Raw genomic sequence first — 27141 nt, forward strand, 5'->3', positions numbered from 1 at the left:
CCTCTCATTCACTGGCTCAGTTAGCCACGATTCCAGCTTCTTTTAGCTCCGGTCTTCAGGTAAAAGCAGAAAGGAATTAAAAGGAAACAATTCCTGTTTCATTCCAGTCTGAGATGGCACATACTTGCTAGTGAAATCTAGCTGCACTACTGAGCACAGCACTTAAAAGATACGATAGTTACAGAGGGAGCCTTTTTAAAAAAATAATAATAATGTGTCTTTACTAAAATGAACACATTCCAGAATAAAACCATGCTCCTTGTAATATGCTATCCTGCTGTCAAACAGTTTGTGCCACAAACCGTACCAAATTTGAAAGTGCCGTTGCTTAGTGAATAATATAATTGGCCACATGAAAAAGAAAACATTGTCATAAAGCTAGTTCTGGCTGATAGGATGCTTCACGTTTAATAGAATCCAGGTTTGGTGGGGGAATCTTGGTAGGACACATGTGGTTGGTGCAGAGCAGTGGAGGTGTTGAAAATAAACACACACACACACATTTATTTGCTTATGAGATGAACTTTTGAAACTATTGCTTCCGCTGCTTCCTGACACTCATTTAGCAAAAATGTCCAACAATTTTGCTGTTATTATACAACTTAGGGCTGTTCAGCTCATCACTGAGCCACCAACATCTTCAGGTGATTTGGCTTCCGCTCAGTGCGGTGTTTATAAAAATTTACAGTAGTTTCTTTTGCCCCATAAGCAGTTTGTTTATTCCTCAGGCAAATATTCTGCTGCCTCTCTTCATTCTGCAGTTCTTGGCTATTTACACATCTAACCTCGAAGTCAGAATGAGAATTCGTTTGAACAGAGCAACTCCACCACAGTACAATCATGCTGGACAAGTAGGACAAAACCAGAAGTTGTGAGGTGGTGGTGGTGGGGAATTTTGCATGTTTTTATTAACATTTTAACAACGGAGGCACGCAGGGTGAAAAATACTTCAGGATGGTGTAGGTGTGAAGTACTTTAATCAATTTATTATATCCTCTACACCCGCTGTCGATAGGCCTCATTCTCATTGACATGCTTTATCTGTGTCTGCATCGTACCACTTCAGATTGAATACATATCCTGTACACACACAAATGTTGTAGCCCAGTCTTCTCCCTGCCACACTAGTTTTCTACATGCAGGGACAAGGCTAGGCTTGACACCCCTGAAATCTACTTTGCTGTAGGGAAATACTTCCACCCTGCTCTTCAGTTTATCCTTTATGTGAAGCCCCACCTGCAGGCAGAAGCCATATACAAGATTGCTACTTCAGTCAGAACCAGACCTCAGTCGCCAGAACCAGACCTAAGTCAGCATTTACTAAGCAAAATGCCGATTCATGATTTCAGTATAAAACATAAACACGTGTGAGATTAAAAACCACTGCTTAGCTTAATTTGATGTTGCTTGTATATAAAACAACAACACTCAGCGCTAGAAACATGCTTATTGCCCAACAGTAAAATCTGGTATTTTCCCCTGTGGGCCACACTGAGGTGGCCTTATGACCTATGTCACTGTTTTCCCCCCACCTCTTCTCGGGGAGAGAGAGAGAGAGAGAGAGAGAGAGAGAGAGAGAGAGAGAGAGAGAGAGAGAGAGAGAGAGAGAGCAGTCCTTGACTCATCACAGCTCACTCATCTGTCTTTTTAGAACTGCTGTGATTCTCTTCCTGGATTCATCTAGAGATGTTTTTCTGCTTGGGGACTGCAGCGCAGGCAGAGCAGGCAAGCTTGCGTTCATGCCGCTTTTGTACCTATTGGAGAGCGGTGCTTTAGTGGTTCTTGAAATCCCAGAGTGTCCCGAGAATGTGATTCCTTTCCCACAGTTTGGGCTTCTCTGCCTGTGATTGCTGACCAATGCAGCGGAGGTTAGGCTGCCCTGACTGAGAGAACACTGTGACAATTGGAAGTTTCCACCGAGTTTCTTGAGCTCCACGACTTGTTCTTTGGCTTGAGCCAAGGCTTCGGTGAGCTCATACCGTTCCTCACACTCCCTGCGCACTGTGTCCTGGAGAAGAGCGTTCTGCGAGCATAAAGAAACACATATTTCATAAGGCATTTGTCAGGGAAGACAAAAAAGAAAGGTATAAATATTGCGTGCTTTCTTCTTAAAACGCAGAGGACTCAAGGAACAGAGTGCACAGGCGACTATGCATTATGTGCTGAAACGCTTGCAACAGATAAGCAACGTATTCATGTCAGTAAAAGTATTGGCTGCCGCATTCTTCTGCCTTGGGTGTGGTGACAGAACATCTGGGCCTGGGATGCACAGTTCAGTTCAGATGCGCTCAGGACTCTCTAAAACTGTTTTTCCTTTGAACAGTGCCGAGTGCCATGACGCATCACAAACTGCTTTTGAAACTCACTTCAGTTTCAAAAGCAGTTTGCTTTTTGGAACTGCTTGCTCTACTTGGTGATGCAGCAGCAAAAAAGCTAGTGCTATTATAACCAATGCATAGTGTCCCAATCAAGGGAACAACAACAATTTTATTTATATGCCGCCCATCCGAATGGGTTGCCTCAGCCCCTCTGAGTGGCTCCCAACAAAATATTTAAAACTCAATAAAACATCAAACATGAAAAGCTTCTCTATACAGGGCTACCTTCAGATGTCTTCTAAAAATCAAATAGTTGTTTATTTCCTTGACATCTGATGGGAGGGCTTTCCACAGGGTGGATGCCACTACCGAGAAGGTCCTCTGCCCAGTTCTCTGTACCTCCAGAAGGCCCTTGGAGCTAGACATCAGTGTCCGGGGTGAACGATGGGGTTGAAGGCGGTCCTTCAGGTATACAGGACTGAGGCTGTTTAGAGCTTTAAAGGTTGATATCAACACTTTGAATTGTGCTTAGAAATGTACTGGGAGCGAATGCACCAGTGTTATATGGTCCTTGGCAGTAATCCTTTGTATGCGAGTTGTGATATTGTTGAGTGTGAGTAGTTTATGTTTGAGTGGCTGGTTGATAAGACAAAATGTATCAGGCAGTGAAAGGTTCTGGTGGCTGTGTGGACTGCTGAGTGAGATTGGCAAGTTGCATGAATGTGTGCTATATTCCTTGAATAATCTTCATTATAAAGGTAAAGGGGGCCCTGACCATCAGATCCAGTCGTGTCCAACTCTGGAGTTGTGGTGCTCATCTTGCTCTATAGGCCGAGGGAGCTGGCGTTTGTCATGTGGCCAGCATGACAAAGCTGCGTCTGGCAAACCAGAGCAGCACACGGAAACCTTCCCACCGGAGCGGTCCCTATTTATCTACTTGCACTTTGACGTGCCTTCGAACTGCTAGGTGGGCAGGAGCTGGGACCGAGCAACGGGAGCTCACCCCGTTGCAGGGATTCGAACCGCTGACCTTCTGATCAGCAAGCCCTAGACTCTGTGGTTTAACCCACAGCGCCACCTGGGTCCCTAATCTTCATTATGCTGCCTTATTAATGCTCTCTGGTTTTATCTATATGGATATTCTTTGTTCTCTTATGTAAATTATTTGACATGCTTTTTATTGTATGTACAGTGGTACCTTGGTTTAAGAACAGCTTAGTTTATGAACAACTTGGATTAAGAATGCTGCAAACCTGGAAGTAGGTGCTTTGGTTTGTGAACTTTGCCTTGGAATAAGAACATGTTCCGCTTCCTGTTGAGTGTGTTCCATTTGTAAATTGAGACCCTTGCTTCTAACGCCTTGGTTTAAGAATGGACTTCCGGAATGGATTAAGTTTGTAAACCAAGGTACCACTGTACTTATTATGTGTGTGTTTATTTTGTGTGTGTCATTCATACACACACTCTCTCTAAATGGTCTGTAAATTAAATAAACAAAAAATAAATAAAACAAATCATTTCAACACCATTCATAATTTTATAAATCTGCCTTGAGTTGTCCATCTTATTTTCAACCACTTTTCTCAACAGAATTGCGGTTAAGGTTAAATGAGAAAAGGATGATAATGGTAGAGGAAAACATCCACAATGATACTAGATATGCAAGCTGCATTTAAGTTAATAAATGGAGCAAAACCCTTTTTCCTGAGTCATAGTGCGTAATCCAGCATTAAGAATTATACTGTGCAAGCCACATTGAACTGAATGACAGTTGAATGCCTTGTCCAGCAATTGTACAACACTTAGATTTGCTGACAACAGAACTGCAAAGGCCGTATCTCTCCCCCCCCCACCCCCGGAAAGCTCACATGGTTCAGAAATGTCTTTGTCAAAGACTATGTCTATGTGCCTCAAGCCCTTGGAAGGAGTGAGTTGGAATTTTTTTAACACACACGTCTACCTTCATCTTTATTGCAGCAAGACTGCTCATCTTTAAAGGGATCTGAGAGTGTGGCTTCTGTCTGATGCCCGGACGTGGGCTAGGATCATGCCACTACCCCAATGGGGACCCCTCGGGGTGCCCCTATTTGATGTAAGATAGGGCTCCCCTTATTGGTGGTTTACTCTTAGTTGGACTCCCTGCAGGCAGGTGGGAGTCGAGATAAAGCCTGGCTTCACCCAATGCCTAAGCCAAACCACACACATCTGTAACCAATAAAATTGTGCCTATTTGAACCCATAAGCCAAAATACTTGTGTACATGTGTTTATTATCTACTAGGGAACTGTGGGTCATGAGGCCTTGGCATGCAATAACCATTGAGCATTAAGGGCTGGAAAAATGTTAGATGGTTTTGAGTTTTATAAAAAATTAAAAGCAAACAAACCCCAATATAGTCAAGGACATCGTGAAGGATCTGATTCTAAATTACGAGCTCAGTCTGATTTCATTAGTAGTCCTATTTCAGTCTGAATCTGAATAATGAGGTCTTATTTTAGTCTGAATCCAAAATAAGACCTTGTTAAGAGAGATGAAATCACATCAAGCAATTTAAAAAATATTTAAAAGCGAAGGTGGTACTAAAATATTTAAAGGTGATATATTCACTCTTTCATCAATACCCCAAAACTGCCCAGCTCCCACCCTGCAAGCAAGATCAAGAAAGTTTGGGGCAAGAAATAAAACTAACAGCCTCTGGTTGCAAATGTCTATTTGAATGGCTCAACCTTTCTACCTTTCAGTGGAAGACAGGGGGGCATACGGTACAGTCTCAGAGATAAATATATTTACTTTAGAAGCAGAGTTTTATGATGAGCTAAAAAGTTACCCAAACTCACCTTATGGCCTAGTTGTATCTGTTTATGTTTGCTCTCAATTTGATATTGTATTTAGCAAAATTTTGGCTTAGAATCATAGAATCATAGAGTTGGAAGAGACCACAAGGGCTATCCAGTCCAACCCCCTGCCAAGCAGGAAACACCATCAAAGCATTCTTGACATATGGCTGTCAAGCCTCTGCTTAAAGACCTCCAAACTTCTTGGCAGCAAATTCCACTGTTGAACAGCTCTTACTGTCAGGAAGTTCTTCCTAATGTTTAGGTGGAATCTACTTTCTTGTTTTTTTTAAAGAGATTATATGAATGAAGGACTTGCTCTCTTATTGACTGCAGAACATCCTTAGGGTGGTCTACGCCATTAACAGTTGTGTAGAAGAGAAAATGTTAGCAGGTGTAGCTTGCACCTGTCTACCTTTGTTCTAATGTCACACAAAGGGAAATATTTGGATTGTGGAAATTTAGCAAAACATGCCATCATTTTACCCAAACAAAAGGACAAAACCTAACCCTCATGCTTGCATCTCTTTCCCCTAGGACAAGGATGGTGAACCTGTGGCCCTCCAGTTGTTGTTGGACTACAAGTCCCATCCTGGCTGGCCATTGGCCATCCACGCTGGGGCTGATGAGAATTGGAGTCCAACAACATCTGAAGGGCTGCAGGTTCCCCATACCGGATTTTTGTTTCTATCCATTGATCAGTACTGTGGCAGGGGATCTCACTACGGTCCCTATCTGAATTGCCCCTTTGCATCCATGCTGGCTATTCATGTTTTAGAAAAGGGCTTAGCCTCTTTTGGGGTGTATTAGGGTGTTGTTTTTTTACTGTTTAATTATTTTATTATAAGCTACCTTGGGTATTTTAAAAAAACGAAAACTGGGGTACAAATTACTTTTAATAAGAAATCCAATCAGTTGTCACAAGGATAATTTTTGACATCTGGCTCGTAATTCCCACCCACAGCCAAGTCTTTGGGGTTTATTCTATTTTGGAATGTCTTGTTCTGGCCTACGTACTACTATTCCTACTACATTTTGCAAGATTCAAGGTCACTACCACAGTCTGACTGAACTTGACAGCTACATTTCATAGGGCACTTTTATTGTGTCTGGGGCAATTGGTCTGCGGCTAGCAGAGAACTCCCTGGAGACTTCATAAGGATATGTGCACTTTGTTGGAAGAGAAGCGGGAGGGGGGGAGAAATGTGGACACAGCTTCTGTTGAGGGTCATGCGCAGAGTGAGACAACCTTGGTCAATCTGCTGCACAGACTACTGCTACCACAAGGATGCTTTCACCCTAGGGCCAGACTACACTCATTTGGGACTGATGTTGCTACACAAAGATGTACCTCTTCCATAAATTTTGTTTCGCCTTTCATGACACTTATCAGTGGAGCCAGTTCTGTTCAGACAACTAGGGATGCTTTCAAGCGCTGAGCAATGATACCTTTTTGCATGTTGCTCTGAACATATGAAAGTGAGCAGCACTGTGCAGTGTCCCTGCTCTAGACCTCCTTGTGCCTCTCTGCAAAGAACTTGGTTGGCATCCATCTGTCTTGGGAGATAATGGAGAAGTGCGCCTTTGTGGGTGAAAACAAACTGTTGGAAGGTACAGTGTCTGCTGTGGCTGTAGAGACCAATATGGGTGAGACATGTTTTGTTGTAGCTAGGGCAGATGAAGGCATCTGGTTGTACTGCTGTAGATGCACCATGGGATTTCTTCTCTCTGCGCTCCTCCCAGAAAATAACTTACGTATTTACTATGGTATACATGTAGGGCTTTCTGGGAAAGCAGGTTTCTTAAGCACCCTACTACACTGATGCAGACAGTCAAATGAGCGTGTAGAATTTGGGAGCCAGGTCAGTATGTGCAACCCTAATCCCCTCTTCCACATGTTCAACATAATGGTCTTAACAATCCTAACCCAACAAACCACTGTTTGTTCAACCAGGAACAAGCTCCCTCCATCTCTTCCATTGTGTCTTAACTGAACACTTCCTTATTTCTTAACACAGTTTCTCATGATGTCCAAACCGAGAAACTCTGTTTTGAAAGACTCCTACATACCCGGACATCAAAACGCAAGTTGATCTTGGTTAGATATTCTAGTTTTTGGCTCTGATGTCATGGACGACCACGTACACATTAAGCAACCAGGAAGGAACACAAGAGAGGAGGGAAAGGTTGGGGAAGACTGTGCAGGCACACAACTTGTTCCCTAGTTTGTTGGACTGGGATGGTTAGGGCTCCACCAAGACAAGGTGTAAAAAGGACTTAAGAGATGAGAGATTAAATTGTGAACCCTGGTTGAACTCATACCTCCTCTTGAACCTGATTCATTTTCTGAATCAACTGCGTCTGCTCTTGAGTCAGTTTTTCCAGCTCATAAGTTTTCTTCTTTATTTCTTCTCTCATGTCTTCTGTCACTGAATGACGGGCACTCTGTTCCTCCTGCAGCTGGAGCTCAAGCACAGCAACTTGTTTTTTTAAACTTTGCCATTCCTCCTCTCTCTCTCGGTGCTTCTCTGTCAGCTTGATCTGGGCTTCACAGAGCTTCTTTTCAAGGGTGCCCACTTCCATCTTCAGGCTATTCGTGGCACTGGATATCAATGCAGGTATCTGAAGGACAAATAATGACATTCACTGGTTTGCAAGGCGTGATGGCAAAGCACCCCTTTGGTTAAACACATTTTCAATAGGGTTAAGTGAGGTTTCGAAAGATGGAGAAAAATGTGAAATCATCACTTCATAAATCAGTAGTGCTAACAATAGTTCAGATAAAATGTGTGGCCTTTTGTCCTTTAAAAAGGGGTAGGTTGTCAGGAGGGGTTCTGTGGGACAGGGGGGTGGGAGAAGATGTATGTTACGTGAGTTAAAATAAGAGGTAAAGTGTAAAGATAATGATTAGCTGTTCGAATTTATGTGTAAAAAGTTTGATTTGAAATTTTAATAATGAAACTGCTGTGAATAATGATGAGAAATTATGAAAATCAAGAGGGAGAGATTTGGGGAAGTCACCAAAACAATGTTAAGTAATTAAGGATTGAATTTATGAATCGTTTTTCCTTTTCTTTTTTCTTCTTTTTCTTTTTAATTTTTTTTGGTAAGAAGTGTATGGAAATTAGCTGGGCGGACACCCAGCCCTATCTTCCCTTGTTATCCCGAGGCCCACTGGTGGCAGGAGTGGGCTCTGGGGGGGGAGGGGGGGAGAAACCCAGTTATAAAATGGTCCGCCTTCAACTATTCGCCCCACATGGATCTCTCTTGTGGCAGGAGGGGGCTCATGGGGGGTGGTGGAAGAGGGTGGTTGATTATGATTATGTATCTTCTGTGTTTATTTTACAAAATTAATAAAAATTTATTATAAAAAAAATAAAAAGGGGCGGGTTGTTTCCAGTTTATTGTGGACTTGATGCATGCACATTTTACACCATGGACCCACACAATATTGTCTTCCTTAAAATGCCATCAAGTATTATTTTCCCATTTAATCAGGATTTACTTTTTCAGAAAAAGAACTAGATGTTGAAAGGAAAAGCAGAATGACATATCTGGTTTAAAGTGGGGACACGGGACAGCATCGTGATGAGGATGATGTTTTGTGGAAGATGCCAAAAATATGCATTATTATTATTATTGCCTCACCTTTTCCCTAATGGGACTCAAGGTGGCTTAAAGATAGAAACAAGAATTGCAAAAAACCCATAGAAAATAATAATAATTAAAAACAATTAAACCATGACAGAATTAGAACTATATACATATATAATATCTGTTTAAATCCAAATCCACGATAAACAGTTGTGTGGGCACACCTGTTCTTTATGTAAGTGTATTACTGCAATAGGACGAGAGAGAGAGAGAGTAAACTGCACTAGATCAAGGACAGATCAAAAATGAATGAACAAGGAATATTTATTATGTTATATATTTTATTCATTAATTTACTTTGCTTTCCAATAAACAAATAAACGGCAAAGAACTAAAAGGATCCATAAATAATGTAGTAGAAAAGTTTTAAGTATCCAGAAGTCAGAATTGAGATAGAAAGTTTTGCTCATAGAAAGCCTTGCAGAACAAGCAAGCAAGCAAGCAAGCAAGCCTTTGTGACATGTCTGAAGACTCTGTGTGTGAGGTGGGGATGTTAGCTGCTGGATTTTCTCAGGGAGGCAGTACCATAATGGAGCCTGTCCAATGAAAAGGTCCTGTTCCCGGGGACTGCTAGTCTGATCTTAACAAATGACAAGGTCTCCAAAGCAGATCCTGCTTCTCAAATCCGGAAATTCTGAGGTGATCCTTGCCAAGTGAGCTGCAGTGCTCCACAAAGGCATGGCGGGGGCTGTGAGAGAAGTTAGTTGCTGTTCCCCTCTACAGAGGTGGCTGCCAATGGCTTCTCAGCTTCCTTTACTATTCCGGTCTTACTTAGCCACCTTGCATACAAAAGGTAAGACACACCCCTTCCTCACAAAAAAGTGAAGAATTTGCTTTCCCCCACCTCCCGCAAAACTGGAGAAGCCAGAGCAATTAAATAAACAATCGGGTTAGGAATTTGGGGCTTATACCAAAATGTAACACTGCATTAGCTTGATTGCACATTCTTTTATCATTTGATAATCAGAATTTACTTCAAGCACATAAGAGATGTGAGAATTTCCCTGTTTACATGATCAGTTTTCCTGGGACAGCCACCATGGAAATCACTTCAGGCTCTTTGAAGTATCAGCCTCAAGGGCCAGAGCTCAAGAAGTAAAATGAATGGAAAGAGGGTTCCTAACTCATTTCTTTTCTGAAGTGGGATAAATGTGTTTAACGGCAGAGCTGCTGCCTCTGATTGATGGATTTCACAGTCACACAGAAGAACATTGTGATCTGTAAAAGACCGAAGGGAGTCGCAAATGGGGTGTGCCTGAAACTCCCAGGGATTCCTCAAATTTTGTAGACAGAATTGCAACTCAGAAATGACAATCTGGGCGTCTTGACTGTATAAACAAGTCCAGTTTGAGCAACATGCTGTAACTAAAACACTCTTTTGCTGCTTGCCCATGTCAACAATAACTATTGATTTTGGGATTGTTTATTGATGTCAGCTCTAAATCTTCAAAACCTAGACCGTGACTCTGTCTGTGTCTAACACCCTGACTGTGTCTGACAGTCCCATGGTATCATATGATCTACATGATAAAATTAAGTGAATTCCCTCTGCCTGGTGCATTTGTCAAAATCCCAATGCAGTTTATTTTTAGTTGCTAAAACCTTAAGGTGTAGCTGGTCACCGTGATCTTTCTGATATTTTGCAATCAATTCCTGATGCTTTTGTTTCTCAATTTCTAGTTCCATTCTGGCTTCCTCTTTGAGGCTGAGAATCTCCTCTTTGTGATGAGCTTGTTCCTTTGCTCTATCAGCTTTGATCTAGAAAGCGAAAAACCTGGGTGTCAGTACTCATGTCTTGTTTTACAATGAACGCCCAGGCACCCAATTCAGAAAAAAAGGTGGTGGTAAAAAATTATGTTCATCAAGATGAACGGCCTGTATATATATTTATATCAATAAATTTTAATTAGTATGAAATATACAAAGCATGCAAAACCATAATATATATATATAATGTTACTTACAGAGAAATATAAAAGCTATCAGAAATATTTTATGCACACACACATTTAAAGGCTTCAAAGAGATATAGATGGCTGTTGTTGCCACCTTAAGTGCCTGATGCACCACTGGTCTCTAAACTTCACACAGCCAGCTAATCTTATGCATGTTTACTTGGATGTGAGGGTGATCTAGCTGCGACATCTGCCACCCCATTGATCGCCAGGGTTGATTCGGCTGATCTGGCTGGCTAGGCGGGTGTCCCCTCCCTCCCTCACCGCTCCATGTGCGTCCCTCCCGAAGCTGCGCGCTCGGTGGAAGAGGACGACCTTCCCAGATAGAAGGAGTGTACCGTTCTTCGGTCAAGGGTATAGCTGCATGTTTACTTGGAAACAAGTACCTCCCTGCTTGATGATGTTCAATTCCAGTTAGTGTACATAGGACTGCAGTCTAAGCTCCATTCCAATTGTTTTCAATAGAACTTAAGTGCATGCCAACATATTGTTTTGAATGATTTGAATATAGGTTGTATTGCTAAGAGTGAATCATTAACACAATGATTTTGCCTAAAGGGTTCAGGGATTTCTTCTCCGATGACTCTCGCCTCCAAAATGCAACACCTCCCAGAGCTAGAAGGCAATGCAAAGAAACAGCTTGAAGCCAGTCTGAAGAACAAATTTGGGGAGAGGGAATGATGGGACATTTGTCTGTGGAAGGTGAAGTACGGGCTCTTTCTGGAAATCTTAAAAACTGTTAAACATGTCTCTTTGCTTCCATTTGCATAGGTGAAAATAGTCCCCACTATTTCCCTCCCCCTCTCTGCCAACAGAACCTAAGCTCTGTAACGTAACCTCAGGAATTTCTCACTGCTCAAGGAAGTGAGAGCACACCCAGAACTCTTGCTTGCTCTGAAAAGCATTATTTCGATTATATCTCAAAGGCAAATTAGCAGAATGACTGGAGCCCACACAAAAGGATGGTCTCGTTATTGCAGCTTTCTAATCAGAGATTCACACCTTGGCACACTCTCAAGCTCTCATTATGAGAATTTCGCGAACATTTACAAGAAATGTCAAACATTTCTTGGCACAGACAAGCAGTGAGGAAGCTCTAGCCTTTCAACCTGGCAGCTGTACGGATTCGGCCCACAAGGCAGTTTGGTGCAAGCCATACCCACGTTCCCCACACTTGATATAATGTCAAATGTGGGGCAAGTTGAAGACACGGGTGAAAAGGAACATGGTGGCAAAGGACTACCAGGAGTCTTTCAATGCACCTTCAATAGTTCCTTGGCAGGCAGGGCTTGTACTCGGTGCCTTTTAATTGTGCCTTTGCCCTCTGCTATGCTCGTTTTGCTGGGCTGAAGCCCAACCTTGAAAGAACCCCAACCCCAGTCAGATTGAGTACTGCTGGGCATCTCTTTGGGGAAAGAGGGGAGCACAGGCTCAGCTCCCAGATTGGGCACCACTCATTCTGTGTACACTTCTTCTTACAAATCAGGATAATTGTGTTTTTCCTATCAGGACATCACCTCTGTGCTGGTAAAGAAGTGGACCTCATCACTTTAATATGTGCAGCACAAGTGCTTATTATATGTTGCATGTGCAGGTCAGGGAAGTGGCTGAAGCACACTTAAAACATTACCAACAGGGGGCTGAAATGAAAGTTGACTGGCAGTATTGACACATCACTGGAAACTACTCTCAGGATGAAAATGTTTCCCATTTAGCAAACACCTGAAATCAGGGTAACTAATACCCATCATAATAATGAGGATTCTGAAAGACATTTCTCAATTATCTTGTTCAAGTTGCATAGCAACAATTGATTTCTTCTACTTGCAGAGCATTTTTATAACTCCATGCATTAAATGCCAAAACACCACTTGAAGCAACTTAATTTTTAAAAGATATTTTTTCCCATTTAACAAAACATGTGGATTGATTTTTTTAAAAAATAATAAAGGGAACACATTATGCCTATGTAATGGCACAATGACCCAAGAAAAATACAGCAACATCTCTTTGGTCTGATGAGAGCATTTTCAGAACACTTGACATTCAGCACATTTTAATGCAGGCTAGCAAATCTAAGTGCTGTCTCTTATTTCTGTTAGTTCTTTATCCATTTTAAATGTCAAGCTGCACAACAAATTCTGATGGTGCAAACAGAGTGACCTCATGCTAAAATTATATCCTATATGTGAGAAATTAAGTTGTTTAGGACAGCTTGATATATTTATTAATAAAAGCCTAAAATTATGATGAATGTGTATAACCTGTGCCTACTGGGATAAAAGATGTGAACATTAAGAGCCTGGCATAGAAAGCTTGGGGTTTAATGACCAATCATGAGTAAAGAACATAAGTAGACTTTTGAGGAAGTTGTTTGAAACAAAAGATTGCAGCTCCCTCAGCCCAGACACCTGAATAGAAGACAGAGAACAGCTGTCTAATATGGGACTTATTCACATAATCAAGTCTGTAGATGAGCCATTATATGTTTGTTATAATCGTGAAAATGAGGCACCACAGAAAGAACCTGCCAACCCCCCCCCCCCATGGCAATCAGTGGAGTAAGTTCACACATTCAACTGCAAGTAATCAAGTGATGCATTTGTGAACTGCTCAAAGAGGGGTTTTAAAAAGCAGCATATCAGCATGTCTGATGTTTATTGCAAGAAGAAGCAATGTGGTGTGCAAGAAGTGGAGGAGATAACAGCAGATTCTTCACCATGACAAAGAGTTCAAAAGGAGACTCGCCACTTAGATACTTCAGTAATTAAGCAATATAAAAATACCTTAAACAAACAAACAATAGGTGACATAGTTCTGCTTGTATTAGATTAGGAACTGGAGGAAAGTTGGGCATTACTATTTTCAGGAGGTCCCACGCTAATGTACAGAGCTGCGTTTGCCAGCCTGTTGCCATGCAGATTTTTTTGACTTCAACCCCCACCACACCTGAGGGCACCAGGCTGGCAAAGGCTGATACAGAGATAAGAGATAAGATAAGATATCTTTATTGTCATTGTCCCCTTGCGGGAACAACAAAATTACTCAGAGAGGGTCTGAGACATGCCATACGCTGCCCTGCATTTCTGTAGAGCTGTACATTGGAATAAACATTTTAAATAAATAAATCAGTATTTTTTTTGTAGAGTAACCTTAATTTTGGGTGAAAAAATATGAAAGCGTAGCTGAACAGAAGCTGTTAGGAAATGAGTGTCGGGCAACTGACTAAAGTTAGAGAAAACAAATGTGACACTGGAAATCCAGAATTACCTTTTCCTGCCAGTTCTTTTCCTTCAGCTCCTTCTGCCTCAAGGTTTCCTGCAGTTGCTCCATTCTGCTCCGATGGGAAATCAGCAGAGACTCCCTAAACATGACAAATATCCATGAATACCAGTGTTTCTATTGAAAGAGGGAGGGAAACCAGCTCTAGCTTATGAGTTTTACCTTCTCTCTCACCATTCAACTACAACACATGCTCTCTCTTTCTAATTAATTTTGTTTGCTATTACTGCAATGGGCCCAGAAATCTAGTCAGAGCCGATGTATGCTTCACACTATAATTCAAAATATTGATGTAGTTGACTCCAACTCTCTCAAGAACTGCACTGTATTTGTAATATTACTGATGTGTGATCTTGTGAATACATTGGTGTAAAATACTTCTCTGCACCTGAAATAATTTTCCATTCATATGATTGGATAAATATTGACATTTATGGCATCAGTTGTCGGCAAGGTGGGCAGGGCTTCACAAAAACAGCCTTGTGGGCCACATGCAAAGGCCTCAGCCATGATTTCAAGGCTCTTCTCATTCCCAGTCCATTTTGGGCACAGAGGTCAAAGCAAGTACTAACATGCCCAGCCCCAATTAGTTGGGAGCTGTTGGTGTTATGGGTACAATTTATATTCCACTCAACTATCTCCCAGAAATGCAGCTTCTACTATGGGAAGAAGGAAATGATTCTGATAGCCAGCTGATCCCCAGACTTAAAAGTGAGATCACTCTGTGACCTGCAGAGTATTCTGGGTGTGTTGCCCTGGAAAAGATTTTCCTTGATTTAAAGGAAGCTGGCAGGGGCTGGGAACACTTGTTCTAATTAAAATCTCATTGCTTGAAACGATGCCCGATAGATGCTCTGCAGGATTCCACTGAGTACACAGAGCTCTGTGCAAGAAGGTCTGTGGATTTTTGCAGTGTTAAGAGAAAGCACCAGCTCCTCCTTACATGAAGAACTGTGAATGTATCAGAGCCCTTGGTTGGTGCCACAGGGCAGAGGTGGGTATGTTGTGATTGCTGATAGATCTGGGTTGCAATCTACTCATATCTGTTTCTGTTAAATGCCTCTTTGTCAGAAGAACATATATAGATGGGAAAATGAACATTGCAGGGGGAAAGAACACTCCTAGCATTTCTTTCCCAGCCGGTGAAACTTTATTCAATTAACTATACAAATAAATAATGGTTTGCTAGCTTATGAAGGTCTGCTGTGGAGAAGTTTAGCAAGTGCAGCTTCTCTTGTGAAGCAAGAACGTGTACTTGCTGGACTCCTAATTTCCGTTACTACTGCACTGTTCTGAAAGAAGAGCCCATTCATTCAAAGTTTCACCTGCAACTTTAATTTTTCATGCGGTGACATTATTAGTCACCCAGTGGTGGGATTTATACATATATGAAACTTCCACTTGCTCAACTTCCACTGAACTGTGTGGATTAAGTGGGGCTACGTGTTCCAACAAACAACAGAATGCGTACACCACTTGGAAAGGCTGCAAAATGACATCTGCTCAGCGACTGCTGGGCTACGGGATCCAAAGTTTGTTGGGCCTCTTGACAGACCATGTATTTGGAAGAGAAAGACTAAGGGTCAAACTACATGATAGACATTGTGGTGGTTTTGAAACAGCACAATTGGATTGGGGCCCTGACACTGAGAGAAGAAGTTAATCCTTTTCTCTGCACCATTCTTGTCATCCCTACCCAAGGTATTTGCCCCACAGGAGGAAAAAAATATGCATATCCCACACAGGTAGCTGAATATTATCCCTAGGAGGCAAATGGGCTGCCCACTATAGATTGGGAACATGACACAGAAGAAGGGTTAAGCCCCACTTCCCCAGCACTGTAGTTCCAGGCTGAAATCCTCCCCTCCTCACTGCTGCTTTTAAACTTTAAGAAACAATGGAAGATGAGCTCACATATCTCCAGACATCTTGTCTTGGCTGAATTTCAACCCCATTCCATGTCTAATGTAATCCACATTGTGTTTCCACTTTACGGAGCAGAAACATGGTATTACTGGGGCTACTGTACTGAATAAATTGGTAATGTTATTTCACTGGGGCACAGTTTGAAAATTTTATAAATCTTATAAAACTGGCAGCCACTGCCAGTTAGTGTCGGCAGTGCTGAGCTAGACAGACCAATGGTCTGACTCAGTATAAGGCAGCTATGGGGGAGCTTGGATACCTTTAAGAGCCTATCCAAAACCCATTGCCAGTAGATGTTGAATCAGTCTGCAGAATTCACATCTTAGGTAATGTAGTTAAATTAACCACCACCACTATGGGCCAATTTCACTGTTAACGGTTTCCCTCCGAAGAATGCATGCAGAGAATTATGTCGAAAGCTTTGCAAAATGCACACAGATGCTCCATGGGTATTTTCTCATGGAGGAAATAAACCAATCTCAGCTTCAGTGGAAGAGTCTGCCTTAGAAGATGGTGGACTCTTCTTAGCTAGAGATTTTAGGCCAAGGGTGGCAAGCCATTTTGGCTCCAAAGACCACATTGTTTATCAGAATCTGACTTCACCCACTTGTCTAAATTCCATTTGCTCAGCTCTCAGAAGTGGGAAGTGGTTTGTAAAAGACTTTGTGAGTCTCCACCCTTCTCTTTCAAGCCCCCCCCCAATCTCACTTTGATCTTTAATCTCCACTCATCAGCTGATGGGAGGTGATTAAATCCTCTTGCCAAGGCTGCACAATCGTGTTCTATGCTGGGAAAAGGGCAGTGCAGCAAATGCATGATTAAATCCTGTCCTTCTACCTATCAGCTGACATTGCCAATGATGTCACCTGATGGGCAGGTGGCTATTGCTTGGGGGAAATGGCATGGCAAACCAAACTGGACCCACTGGAGAGCCAGGATTGACTTGTGAGCTGGAGATTCTCCACCCCTGTTTTAAGCAGAGACTGGATGGTCAACGATCATGGATGTCATAGTGGCAGAATTCCTGCATCAGCAGGAGGTTGGAATAGTTGACCTTTGAGGTTCCTTTCAACTCTGTGGTTCAAATCCCCACGCATCCCATAGTATTGTAGATTGGGAGCAATAACTTGAAAACATGCAGCTCGGGGAGGGGAAAGAGTTCTGCAGAAATGAGATGTTCACTAGACAATTATAATTATTTGCTTGCACTCTTATGAAAATGAAAACACCTGCTGTATAAATGATACTGCACTACTGAGGATAATAGATTCAGGATGGTTCAGGATTAGACAAATTAATGGAGAACATGGCTATCCCTAGCTACTAACCCTGGGGTTGTAGCCAATGCTAGCCCTACCCAGAGAAGACCCATTAAAATTAATGAAACTAAAGTCAAGCTCATTCATTTCAAAGGGTCTACTCTGAGTAGGACTAGCACTGACTACAGCTCTTGGTGGTTAAGTTCTTCATCACTTGCTGGGAATCTCAAGTGGAGAGAGTGCTCTTGCCCTCGTGTCTCACTTGTAGGCTTCCCATAGGCATGTCACTGGCCAGTGCGAGAAGAGGATGCTAAACTAGGTGGGTTCTTTGGTTTGATCTAGTAAGGTTCTCCTTATGCTCTTATGTCTTTTCATTGCAAGCATTATTTGAAGATACCATTATTTGAAGAAGCACCAGAAAAAATTGCTTATAGGATAGCATGCTTAGAGAAACAGGCAGGGAACAATTTTACACGCTTTTTAAAAATATAGTATACATAAAAAGAGATGAACATAATTGTTATACATGAATGTCATCACTGAAACAGATATGCCATAGCTGAGAACTGATCTGATGTGATGGCTGTGTCTGATGTGAACTACTGCATCATTCAAACATCAAGTTAGCCTTGAACGCACTAGGTTGGTTGAGATAAGCTATTAGGTCCCTATTAGGAACATGTGGCTAATATTACTGAATCATCTCCCAGGGGTGTCAGCGGTGATCATGGAGGGTGGTTGTGGAGGGCAGGAAATAGCCACTGCTGCTGAGCAGCTACCGGTAGCAACTAAGGGGGTTGGGGCCCCGCATCCTCACTTTCAGATGCTGGTGGAAGGCAGGGGGCAGTGCAGGCCTTCCACTTATAGAACAATAGACTAATAGAATTGCAGAGTTGGAAGGGACCACCAGGATCATCTGGTCCAACCCCCTGCGATGCAGGAAACTTTCGGCCAACACGGGGCTCGAACCCACGACCCTGAGATTAAGAGCCTCATGCGCTACCCAATTGAGCTATCTCTCAGGACACTTGTAAAGATGTGAATTCTCCCTCCACACAGATGGCTGCTAAGTGGTGGTGCTGGTAGTAGTATGTGAAGCATCTGAGACATTTTAAGTACTATATCTACTGCACCCCAATCCAGAGGAAACCAGTCATGATTTACCCCTGGAAACAAATTTATTTATTTATATTAAATGTGTACGTTGCCCTTCGTTGGTAGATCTCAGGGCAGTTCACATCATGCAAACGGGGTTTGTTAGCTGTCGCAAAGTTCTCCTGATGACTTAAATGGGATTTAAACATGATTAATTTCTTTTAGATTGGGGCCAGTATTTCTGTTCTAATCCTATGCAGTTAAGGCTGAAATCCTAAACACACTCACTAGAGATTAAGACTTACTGCGTTCAACGGGAATAGTGTTGTCCTAAAAATATTCCCCCCCCCTCCGCTTATTATTTAAAATATTATTAGTTCAGTGCACAGTTGATATGCTGTACTCTGTAATGATTTATTTTGGGTGTGGAGGACTGTGAAGAGTCAACTTGTAGGGGACTTTCAGTTCGACGATATTCTCAGAAAGAAAATCTAGGCAGAACATCCTGTCCTGTAACGCTATGCATGGCAAGTCATTTCTGATTACCTTTCTTGCCTAAGCATTACCACTTCTTCCTCTCGCTGCTTGAGAAGACTCTTAATTGTTTCCAGGTCGCTCTCCAAATGGCCGGTGCGTTTTTTTAGCTCTTCTTCTTGCCTCTCTTTCTCAATCACTTCTTCCTGTAAACGTCCAGATGCTTGTTGGCAGGCAAGCAAAGATTGTTCTCGCTCTTTCAGGATATTAGCAAACCTAAATGCAAAAAAAAAAGGGGGGGGAGACCGCATGTCATAACCGAAGCAGTCGGTAAGCATATATAAAATGTATTCTGACATGGCCCTTACAGTAAATGCAAACACTATGCAAATAACTCTTCTGCATTATACCAGTGTAGTTAAGTCAGTGTGAACAGACTGTGTACTGATAAAATACTGTATATGAAAAAGCACATGAAAGAGAGCATGATACATTATTATTATTGTCATCATTTGTTGTTAATAATTCTGTGCCCTAAAAATCTAAATGTTTTACAGAAATTGATGAGGGGAAAGGGAGTTTAGCATAAAAGGCTTGGGGAAGAAAAGGAGATATGAGAATAAAAAACAGAAAATTAGCACAAAGCAAAAGAGGAGAAAAACTCAGCTAAATGAAAAACGCCAGTAAAACCATCATGTGAATAGAATAATTTGATTTTCCACATTTCAGAGCAGCATCTGCATACAGTTGTAATAAATTCTGACTCATACTGAGATGTGGATGCTCCAATTTCAGATGTCAGTTTCTGGAGTTCACTTTGATAGTCTTCAACTTCTTTTGACTTCTTTCTAGAAAATAAAATTTAGTATTATAAATCTACTTGCTTTTGACTTTGAAGGCCATTGTTAACACATCCACACATCCCTTCCGTTTATGCCGTGACGACATTTCCTTGCTGATGCTCCAAATTATCAGAACCCTGAATGATATTACGGGCAATTTTCCTCCATATCCAAAAATTCAGATAAAGTATTAGGACAGAGTCAGGAGAGGTACTTATCATAGGAGTTGATGTTTTTTGTGTGGCCGTGGCCTGTTTTGGATACCCTTTTGGCTAAAAGTTACAAAGGAAGTGTACAAAGGAAGTGTACTATGTCACTTAGTAGGAGCTGAAAGGCTGGACTGGACGAATCCCAAGCCAGAATTAAGATTGCTGGAAGAAATATCAACAACCTCAGATATGCTGATAACACAACCTTGATGGCAGAAAGTGAGAAGGAATTAAAGAACCTTTTAATGAGGGTGAAAGAGGAGAGCACAAAATATGGTCTGAAGCTCAACATCAAAAAAAACTAAGATCATGGCCACTGGTCCCATCACCTCCTGGCAAATAGAAGGGGAAGAAATGGAGGCAGTGAAAGATTTTACTTTCTTGGGTTCCATGATCACTGCAGATGGTGACAGCAGTCACGAAATTAAGACTCCTGCTTCTTGGGAGAAAACACAATGACAAACCTAGACAGCATCTTAAAAAGCAGAGACATCACCTTGCCGATAAAGGTCCGTATAGTTAAAGCTATGGTTTTCCCAGTAGCGATGTATGGAAGTGAGAGCTGGACCATAAAGAAGGCTGATCGCCGAAGAATTGATGCTTTTGAATTATGGTGCTGGAGGAGACTCTTGAGAGTCCCATGGACTGCAAGAAGGTCAAACCTATCCATTCTTAAGGAAATCAGCCCTGAGTGCTCCCTGGAAGGACAGATCGTGAAGCTGAGGCTCCAATACTTTGGCCACCTCATGAGAAGAGAAGAATCCTTGGAAAAGACCCTGATGTTGGGAAAGACTGAGGGCACTAGGAGAAGGGGACGACAGAGGACAAGATGGTTGGACAGTGTTCTCGAAGCTATGAACATGAGATTGACCAAACTGCGGGAGGCAGTGCAAGACAGGAGTGCTATGGTCCATGGGGTCACGAAGAGTCGGACACGACTAAACGACTAAACAACAACAACAAGCAGCCACTAGAGGCACCTTCACGTTTTTATTGAGATACAGTATGAGCCCAATTTTGTGTTTGCAAGCATGGGTTAGTTTCCCCCCATTTTGCTTTATTACCTTTTAATATTTTAATGCTTTGATTAAAAACAACCACCGTTTTCACACGGTGCCAGACAGGAGTGCCTGGCATGCTGTGGTCCATGGGGTCATGAAGAGTCGGACGTGACTAAACAACTAAACAACAAGAGGAGCTGAAAAAAAAGGATGAGGAAATGAGAATCTGAAATAAAGGGCAAGTAGAAAGTGGGTAAAGATGGGTGGGGTATAAACAAAAAAATTATTATTATATCAAATTTTTGATGGCGAATTCTTTATGATGCAGTAGTGGCACTGTGGTCTAAACCACTGAGCCTAGGGCTTGCTGATCAGAAGGTCGGCGGTTCGAATCCCCACGACGGGGTGAGCTCCTGTTGTTCAGTCCCAGCTCCTGCCCACCTAGCAGTTTGAAAGCACGTCAAAGTGCAAGTAGATAAATAGGTACCACTCCGGTGGGAAGGTAAACGGTGTTTCTGTGCGCTGCTCTGGTTTGCCAGAAGCGGCTTAGTCATGCTGGCCACATGACCCGGAAACTGTCTGCAGCTCCCTTGACCTATAGAGCAAGATGAGCGCTAGAACCCCAGAGTCGTTCGCGACTGGACCTAACGGTCAGGGTTACCTTTACCTTTTAGTCCAATGCCACACTGTCCATTCCCTATAATTCCAGCAGTTTTTCCCAGGTTTTAAAAGACATGTCCTTTTGGATTGTTTTGCTCGCAAGTGTTGTCTTTCCTTAAAATATATGGGTAGGCTAGGGAGTGGGGTGAAGGATTTGCATAGAGCTCTTCTTTGCCTGGACTGATTTAAATCAGGATGGCTCAGAATAATGAATACTTGACTTTTGTGACTTGATGTCACAAAAAACTATACCAGACCTGGCATCGTTTCTGACAGGTAAGGCAGAATGAGGACTCAAGGATTAATCCAACCATCCAGAAAGAGAGAGAAGTCACATCTTGGCATCAGAAAACTCTGCATTTGTATAAAGATGTGGGGCTTGTACTGTGACCAATTGATTGTTTAGATTTTGTACTTAACAAACGTCTCATTAACTAAACATCCAGGCATATTGCAGAAGCATTACATCACTTTTAAGCATAAGCCCAGTAGGAAATGCATAACTTGGACAAGGCAAATACCTGCTGTTTATTGCTGGGGCAATATTTGGAAACAGCTCAACTCATGCATAAGGAACCACTGTACACGCCACTGACTAAGGCTGACCAAAGTGAAACATGTCTGCCATTCCAAGTACTCATAGAACTCCACGGAAGATTATTTAGAACCTCTCATGTATTGTGCTGGGTTTTTCTTTCATACTCATAACCCAGCCACATGGGCAGGGTATAAATATAAATATCAGCAACGGCAACATGCTGTGGATACATTATTGGGAAGTTTTGAATGCTTGATGTTCTGATATATGCTGTGAGCCACCCAGAGTGGCTGGGGAAACCCAGTCAGACTATATTTAGTCAGTTGAAGTCTCTGCATTAGATAGGTTTTGTTTAAAATTTCTATTTCCACATTGTTCGTTTTTGTACTTTTGCTTTTCACATCTATGCCAAAGTTCAACTCCCCACCCTCCTTATCTACAGTTTGTGAAAAATAGTGCAAACACATTCACTGGCCATTTCCTCATCCTGCTTTGTTGAAATATAGGTTGAAAGGAAGGCACAACAGTACCAGAAGTGTGGCTTCTACAGATTAAGGTAGGGCCTTTGGAGTATAAAGACGGACTCTGCCAACCCCAAACACTTGCTATGACTTCAAACCTTCCCAGTCTCCCATTGTTTTCCCACAGAACTGTCAGAACTCAGGATCTGGAGGCAAACTGGAAGTTCAGGCAAGAAGCAAATGGGGATGGGTAGTCTAAGCATGGTCAGGTACAACCTTGCTACTTGGCAACAGGGTAAAAACGACCTGCTTCAGGCAGCAACATGAACTGGGTCAGGACAGATAAAGGCATGAATTGATGTCTGAATGGTATAGCAATACGTTTCAAAAACTTGGCTCAGCACTGAGAGCAACTCAGACAAGAATCAGGTGGAATCTTACTGGCACATTTGTGGCACCTGACCCTTATTTGAAATGGTATGTGCAACAGCACTCTCTGACTATCTGCAGGTGTCTGTTGCTTTCTTCTCAATTTTCAATAGTTAACAGCATGAGAAAAAAGGGTTAAGTAGTCACTCTCGCCTACTGGACTCTAATGAAGTTATCAGCTTATTGTAGTTGCAATTTATTACTGTATGTAAGATACTGGTTGGCCCCTGCAGTTGTCAAATTAATTACTTTGGTGCTGATGTAGTGTACATAATTATATATATTCTTTTAATTTGTGTTTCTTTAAAAAAAGACAGAATTTTGAATGCCTTTTCATTCATTCCTTTTATTCTACTTTCAGAAGTAAAAAATAATTAGCCAACTGTCCAATGATTCATATACCTACTTACTGTCAAATAACTGCTACATGAACGTAAACACATTTGCTGAAGAATATCAGAAGACCTTTAAGTCTAAAGAATTTCTTTTGAAATTTGTCAAGTCCATGATTTCCAGAACAGGCTGTCACAATGATTTATGTAATTGCTGAATTCAAGCATTCAGTTCAAAAGAAAGTTCTACAACCATTACATGTGGCATGGAAAAATGATGTCTTGACTTAATATCATTATGTGTTACTGTTGCCAGTAGGCATTCCTTTGAAATGTATAGATATTCTTTGGTAATATGATTCAAATATTCAAGATTATAGCTGTAAATCCATGACATAGACACCACAGATGTTAATTTAGTCTGAATGCCACTACTGTAATTATATACTGCCCCTGACCATCAGGTCCAGTCGTGTCCGACTCTGGGGTTGCGGCGCTCATCTCGCTCTATAGGCCGAGGGAGCCAGCGTTTGTCCGCAGACAGCTTCCGGGTCATGTGGCCAGCATGACAAAGCTGCTTCTGGCAAACCAGAGCAGCACACGGAAACGTCGTTTACCTTCCCGCCAGAGCAGTCCCTATTTATCTACTTGCACTTTGATGTGCTTTCGAACTGCTAGGTGGGCAGGAGCTGGGACCGAGCAACAGGAGCTCACCCCGTTGCAGGGATTCGAACTGCCGACCTTCTGATCAGCAAGCCCTAGACTCTGTGGTTTAACCCACAGCGCCACCTGGGTCCCAATTATATGCTAAAAGCACCTAATTCTGAGTACCAAAACTAAAACCAGGAAGTATAATGCATGATAAACTTTGGAATAAGGTAAAAACAGAAATAACTCAAGTGAACTCAGTGCTGCTGCAGTTACTACAACACCACCACACACAGAGACACTTGTTTTTGTAGAATAAATATTTCAGGAACCTTGCTGCTGTTAGCCATGGGCAAGTTGTCATTCTTCCAAGCAACCTGGTTGCTTCAGATGTCACTGAAGTTGCCATTTGTGATATATATGGACAGGTGGGCAGTTGATAATATAGATTTTGTGTGGGTGTGGGTGTGTGCACACACATGCACATGCACCTCTTCAAAATCTTGTTTTGTTTTGTTTTTGGTGTGTGTTTGTGTGGCGTAGCACATTTTCTGTATGAACCTGCAAAGCTGCATTACTGATCATCCTTGTGCATGAAATCAGTGAGGAAAGTAGAAAAAGGGGCACAAAGTATGTAGGCTCCCAAGGGAACTGTGCCACTGTTGAACAGCTCTCAACCGTCCACATTAAGTAAATGAAACAAGGGCGTACCCACCATGCGGCAAGTTAGGGCAGCTGCCCTACTCTAGAAGCAGGGCTGGTGGGCAGAGGCGGAGCACAGCCCGGCGGAGCGCGAGTTCGCCATTCCCGCCGCACCGCGCCGCACCCTCCCTCCAGCTCCCCGGCGCGCCCTCAGGCAAGGCCAAGCGCGGCGGGGAACCAGGGAGCGCGGCGCGGTGGGCGGGAACGCCGAACTCGCGCTCCGCTGGGCTGGGCTCCGCCTCCGCCCACCAGCCCTGCTGCTAGGGAGGGGCACAGCCCGGCGGAGCGCGAGTTCGCCGTTCCCGCCCGCCGCGCTGCGCCCTCCCTCCAGCTCCCCGTCGCGCCCTCTGGCAAGGCCAAGCGCGGCGGGGAACCAGAGAGCGCGGCGCGGCGGGCAGGAACGCTGAACTCGCGCTCCGCTGGGCTGGGCTCCGCCTCCGCCCACCAGCCCTGCTGCTAGGGAGGGGCACAGCCCGGCGGAGCGCGAGTTCGCTGTTCCCGCCCACTTTGTGGCCCCTCCCCTTCCGTGCCTTGGCCCCTCCCCTTGCCCCCCCTAGTTTTGATCCTGGGTACGCCCATGAAATGAAAGCCCTTCCTCGCTATTCATGCACCTTACCAGAGATGAAAAGGGCCTCTGCTAGGCACATCAATTGGAAGTATATGAAAAGCAAATAAAGAAACGAAACATTTATGTGGTAAGGTTTAATCAATATACCAAGGGTTCTAGTGTGAAAGATTTAGGAGGCCTGCCCCATCTCCACAGCCTCAGAAGTTGCATGCTAGCTGATCCTTCCATCTCCGGGCACATGAGTCCCTGCCTACATAGAAACTCCAAGGATTTATCTTCTCACCAGATGTTTCCTGGATCTCCTGTTTGCCCTAGTGATCCAGGTTCAGTGGATTCATTTGAGCAGACAGGAGAAATTTGCTTGGCTCTTCTGCTGACAAGACCAACAGACCTCCCAATTCCATTACCCTCCAATTGTTCCTGTAGCCTCTGGGGCATTTTGTAGCCCCCAAGGGCATGTGTCAAGAAATCTACCCCCTGCTGGCACCAACCCACTTCCTTCCTTGCTTTGTTTATTCCTGGCCAGGTTGTTCTTGTTACAGAGCCGCAATCAGTGCGATCCACAATGTCTTTACATGGATGGCTTGCTTAAATGACTATTTATTGAATAACTACACAACACTTCAGAGGAAAAGTGTTTCTGCAGCACTGCTGATGAAGTAACAAAGGGAACTGGGCATTCTCACCCCATGATTGAGCTGTAATTTCAAATTACAGACAATCGCTGCCAGTTTTTCCTCTCTTCTATGGAAGTTGTATAAAATGAAACTTTCTGTTCTATCTTGCAGATGGAAATCAAAAGGCATGAATGGAAGATGAGCTTTGGAAAATGAAGGAGGAGGAAAAGGGATATTTCTTATTGTACTCAGCAAGTATGCCGCCCAAATGGAGCCAGGCCCCTGGAAATGTCTGCTGAGGAGTGATAATAACTGCTGCCTACTAGACAGAGAAAGTCCCTCCAACACGTTCCAGATTCTGTGCACACAGAACATGGACACATTGCTTAGTTATCTCTTTGTTAACCATCACTTGGTCTGACATAGAACAACTACTGTTTCTTCCACATTTGCCAGGGCTGGCATGTATTTATTCTTCTTTATTCAGATCAGAAAATTAACTGCTTTAAATATTTACTGTGGTTTTTTTGTTTGAACTGTGAAAGGCGTTTCCTATTGAGAAAAAAATGATGTTGTTGTTGTTTAGTCGTTTAGTCGTGTCCGACTCTTCGTGACCCCATGGACCAGAGCACGCCAGGCACTCCTGTCTTCCACTGCCTCCAGCAGTTTGGTCAGACTCATGTTGGTGGCGTCGAGAACACTGTCAACCATCTCGTCCTCTGTCGTCCCCTTCTCCTTGTGCCCTCCATATTTCTCAACATCAGGGTCTTTTCCAGGGAGTCTTCTCTTCTCATGAGGTGGCCAAAGTATTGGAGTCTCAGCTTCAGGATCTGTCCTTCCAGTGAGCACTCAGGGCTGATTTCCTTAAGAATGGATAGGTTTGATCTTCTTGCACTCCATGGGACTCTCAAGAGTCTCCTCCAGCACCTTCATTCAAAAGCATCAATTCTTCGGCGATCAGCCTTCTTTATGGTCCAGCTCTCACTTCTATACATCACTACTGGGAAAACCATAGCTTTAACTATACAGACCTTTGTCGGCAAGGTGATGTCTCTGCTTTTTAAGATGCTGTCCAGCTTTTCTCTCAAGAAGCAGGCGTCTTTTAATTTCGTGACTGCTGCCACCATCTGCAGTGATCATGGAACCCAAGAAAGTAAAATCTTTCACTGCCTCCATTTCTTCCCCTTCAATTTGCCAGGAGGTGATGGGTCCAGTGGCCATGATCTTGATGTTGAGCTTCAGACCATATTTTGCGCTCTCCTCTTTCACCCTTATTAAAAGGTTCTTTAATTCCTCCTCACTTTCTTCCATCAAGGTTGTGTCATCAGCATATCTGA

General features: G+C 42.9%; 1 protein-coding gene across 6 annotated transcripts in view; it reads right to left on the reverse strand.

Moving 5' to 3' along the window:
* Positions 1 to 244: 244 nt before the first annotated feature.
* The window catches only part of LEKR1 (leucine, glutamate and lysine rich 1), a 66190-nt gene continuing 39293 nt past the window's right edge, over positions 245 to 27141 (reverse strand). For all 6 annotated transcript variants that reach the window (XM_060274453.1, XM_060274454.1, XM_060274457.1 and 3 more), the window contains 6 exons: positions 19568 to 19645; positions 18870 to 19073; positions 14032 to 14125; positions 10409 to 10564; positions 7475 to 7774; positions 245 to 2023 (listed from right to left, as the gene is read on the reverse strand). In XM_060274453.1, coding sequence (XP_060130436.1) covers positions 1625 to 2023; positions 7475 to 7774; positions 10409 to 10564; positions 14032 to 14125; positions 18870 to 19073; positions 19568 to 19645 — 1231 coding nt within the window. In that variant the 3' untranslated portion in view covers positions 245 to 1624. The remainder of the gene's footprint in view (positions 2024 to 7474; positions 7775 to 10408; positions 10565 to 14031; positions 14126 to 18869; positions 19074 to 19567; positions 19646 to 27141) is intronic.

Source organism: Zootoca vivipara, chromosome 5 (assembly GCF_963506605.1).
Source record: "Zootoca vivipara chromosome 5, rZooViv1.1, whole genome shotgun sequence".
Taxonomy (NCBI): Eukaryota; Metazoa; Chordata; class Lepidosauria; order Squamata; family Lacertidae; genus Zootoca; species Zootoca vivipara.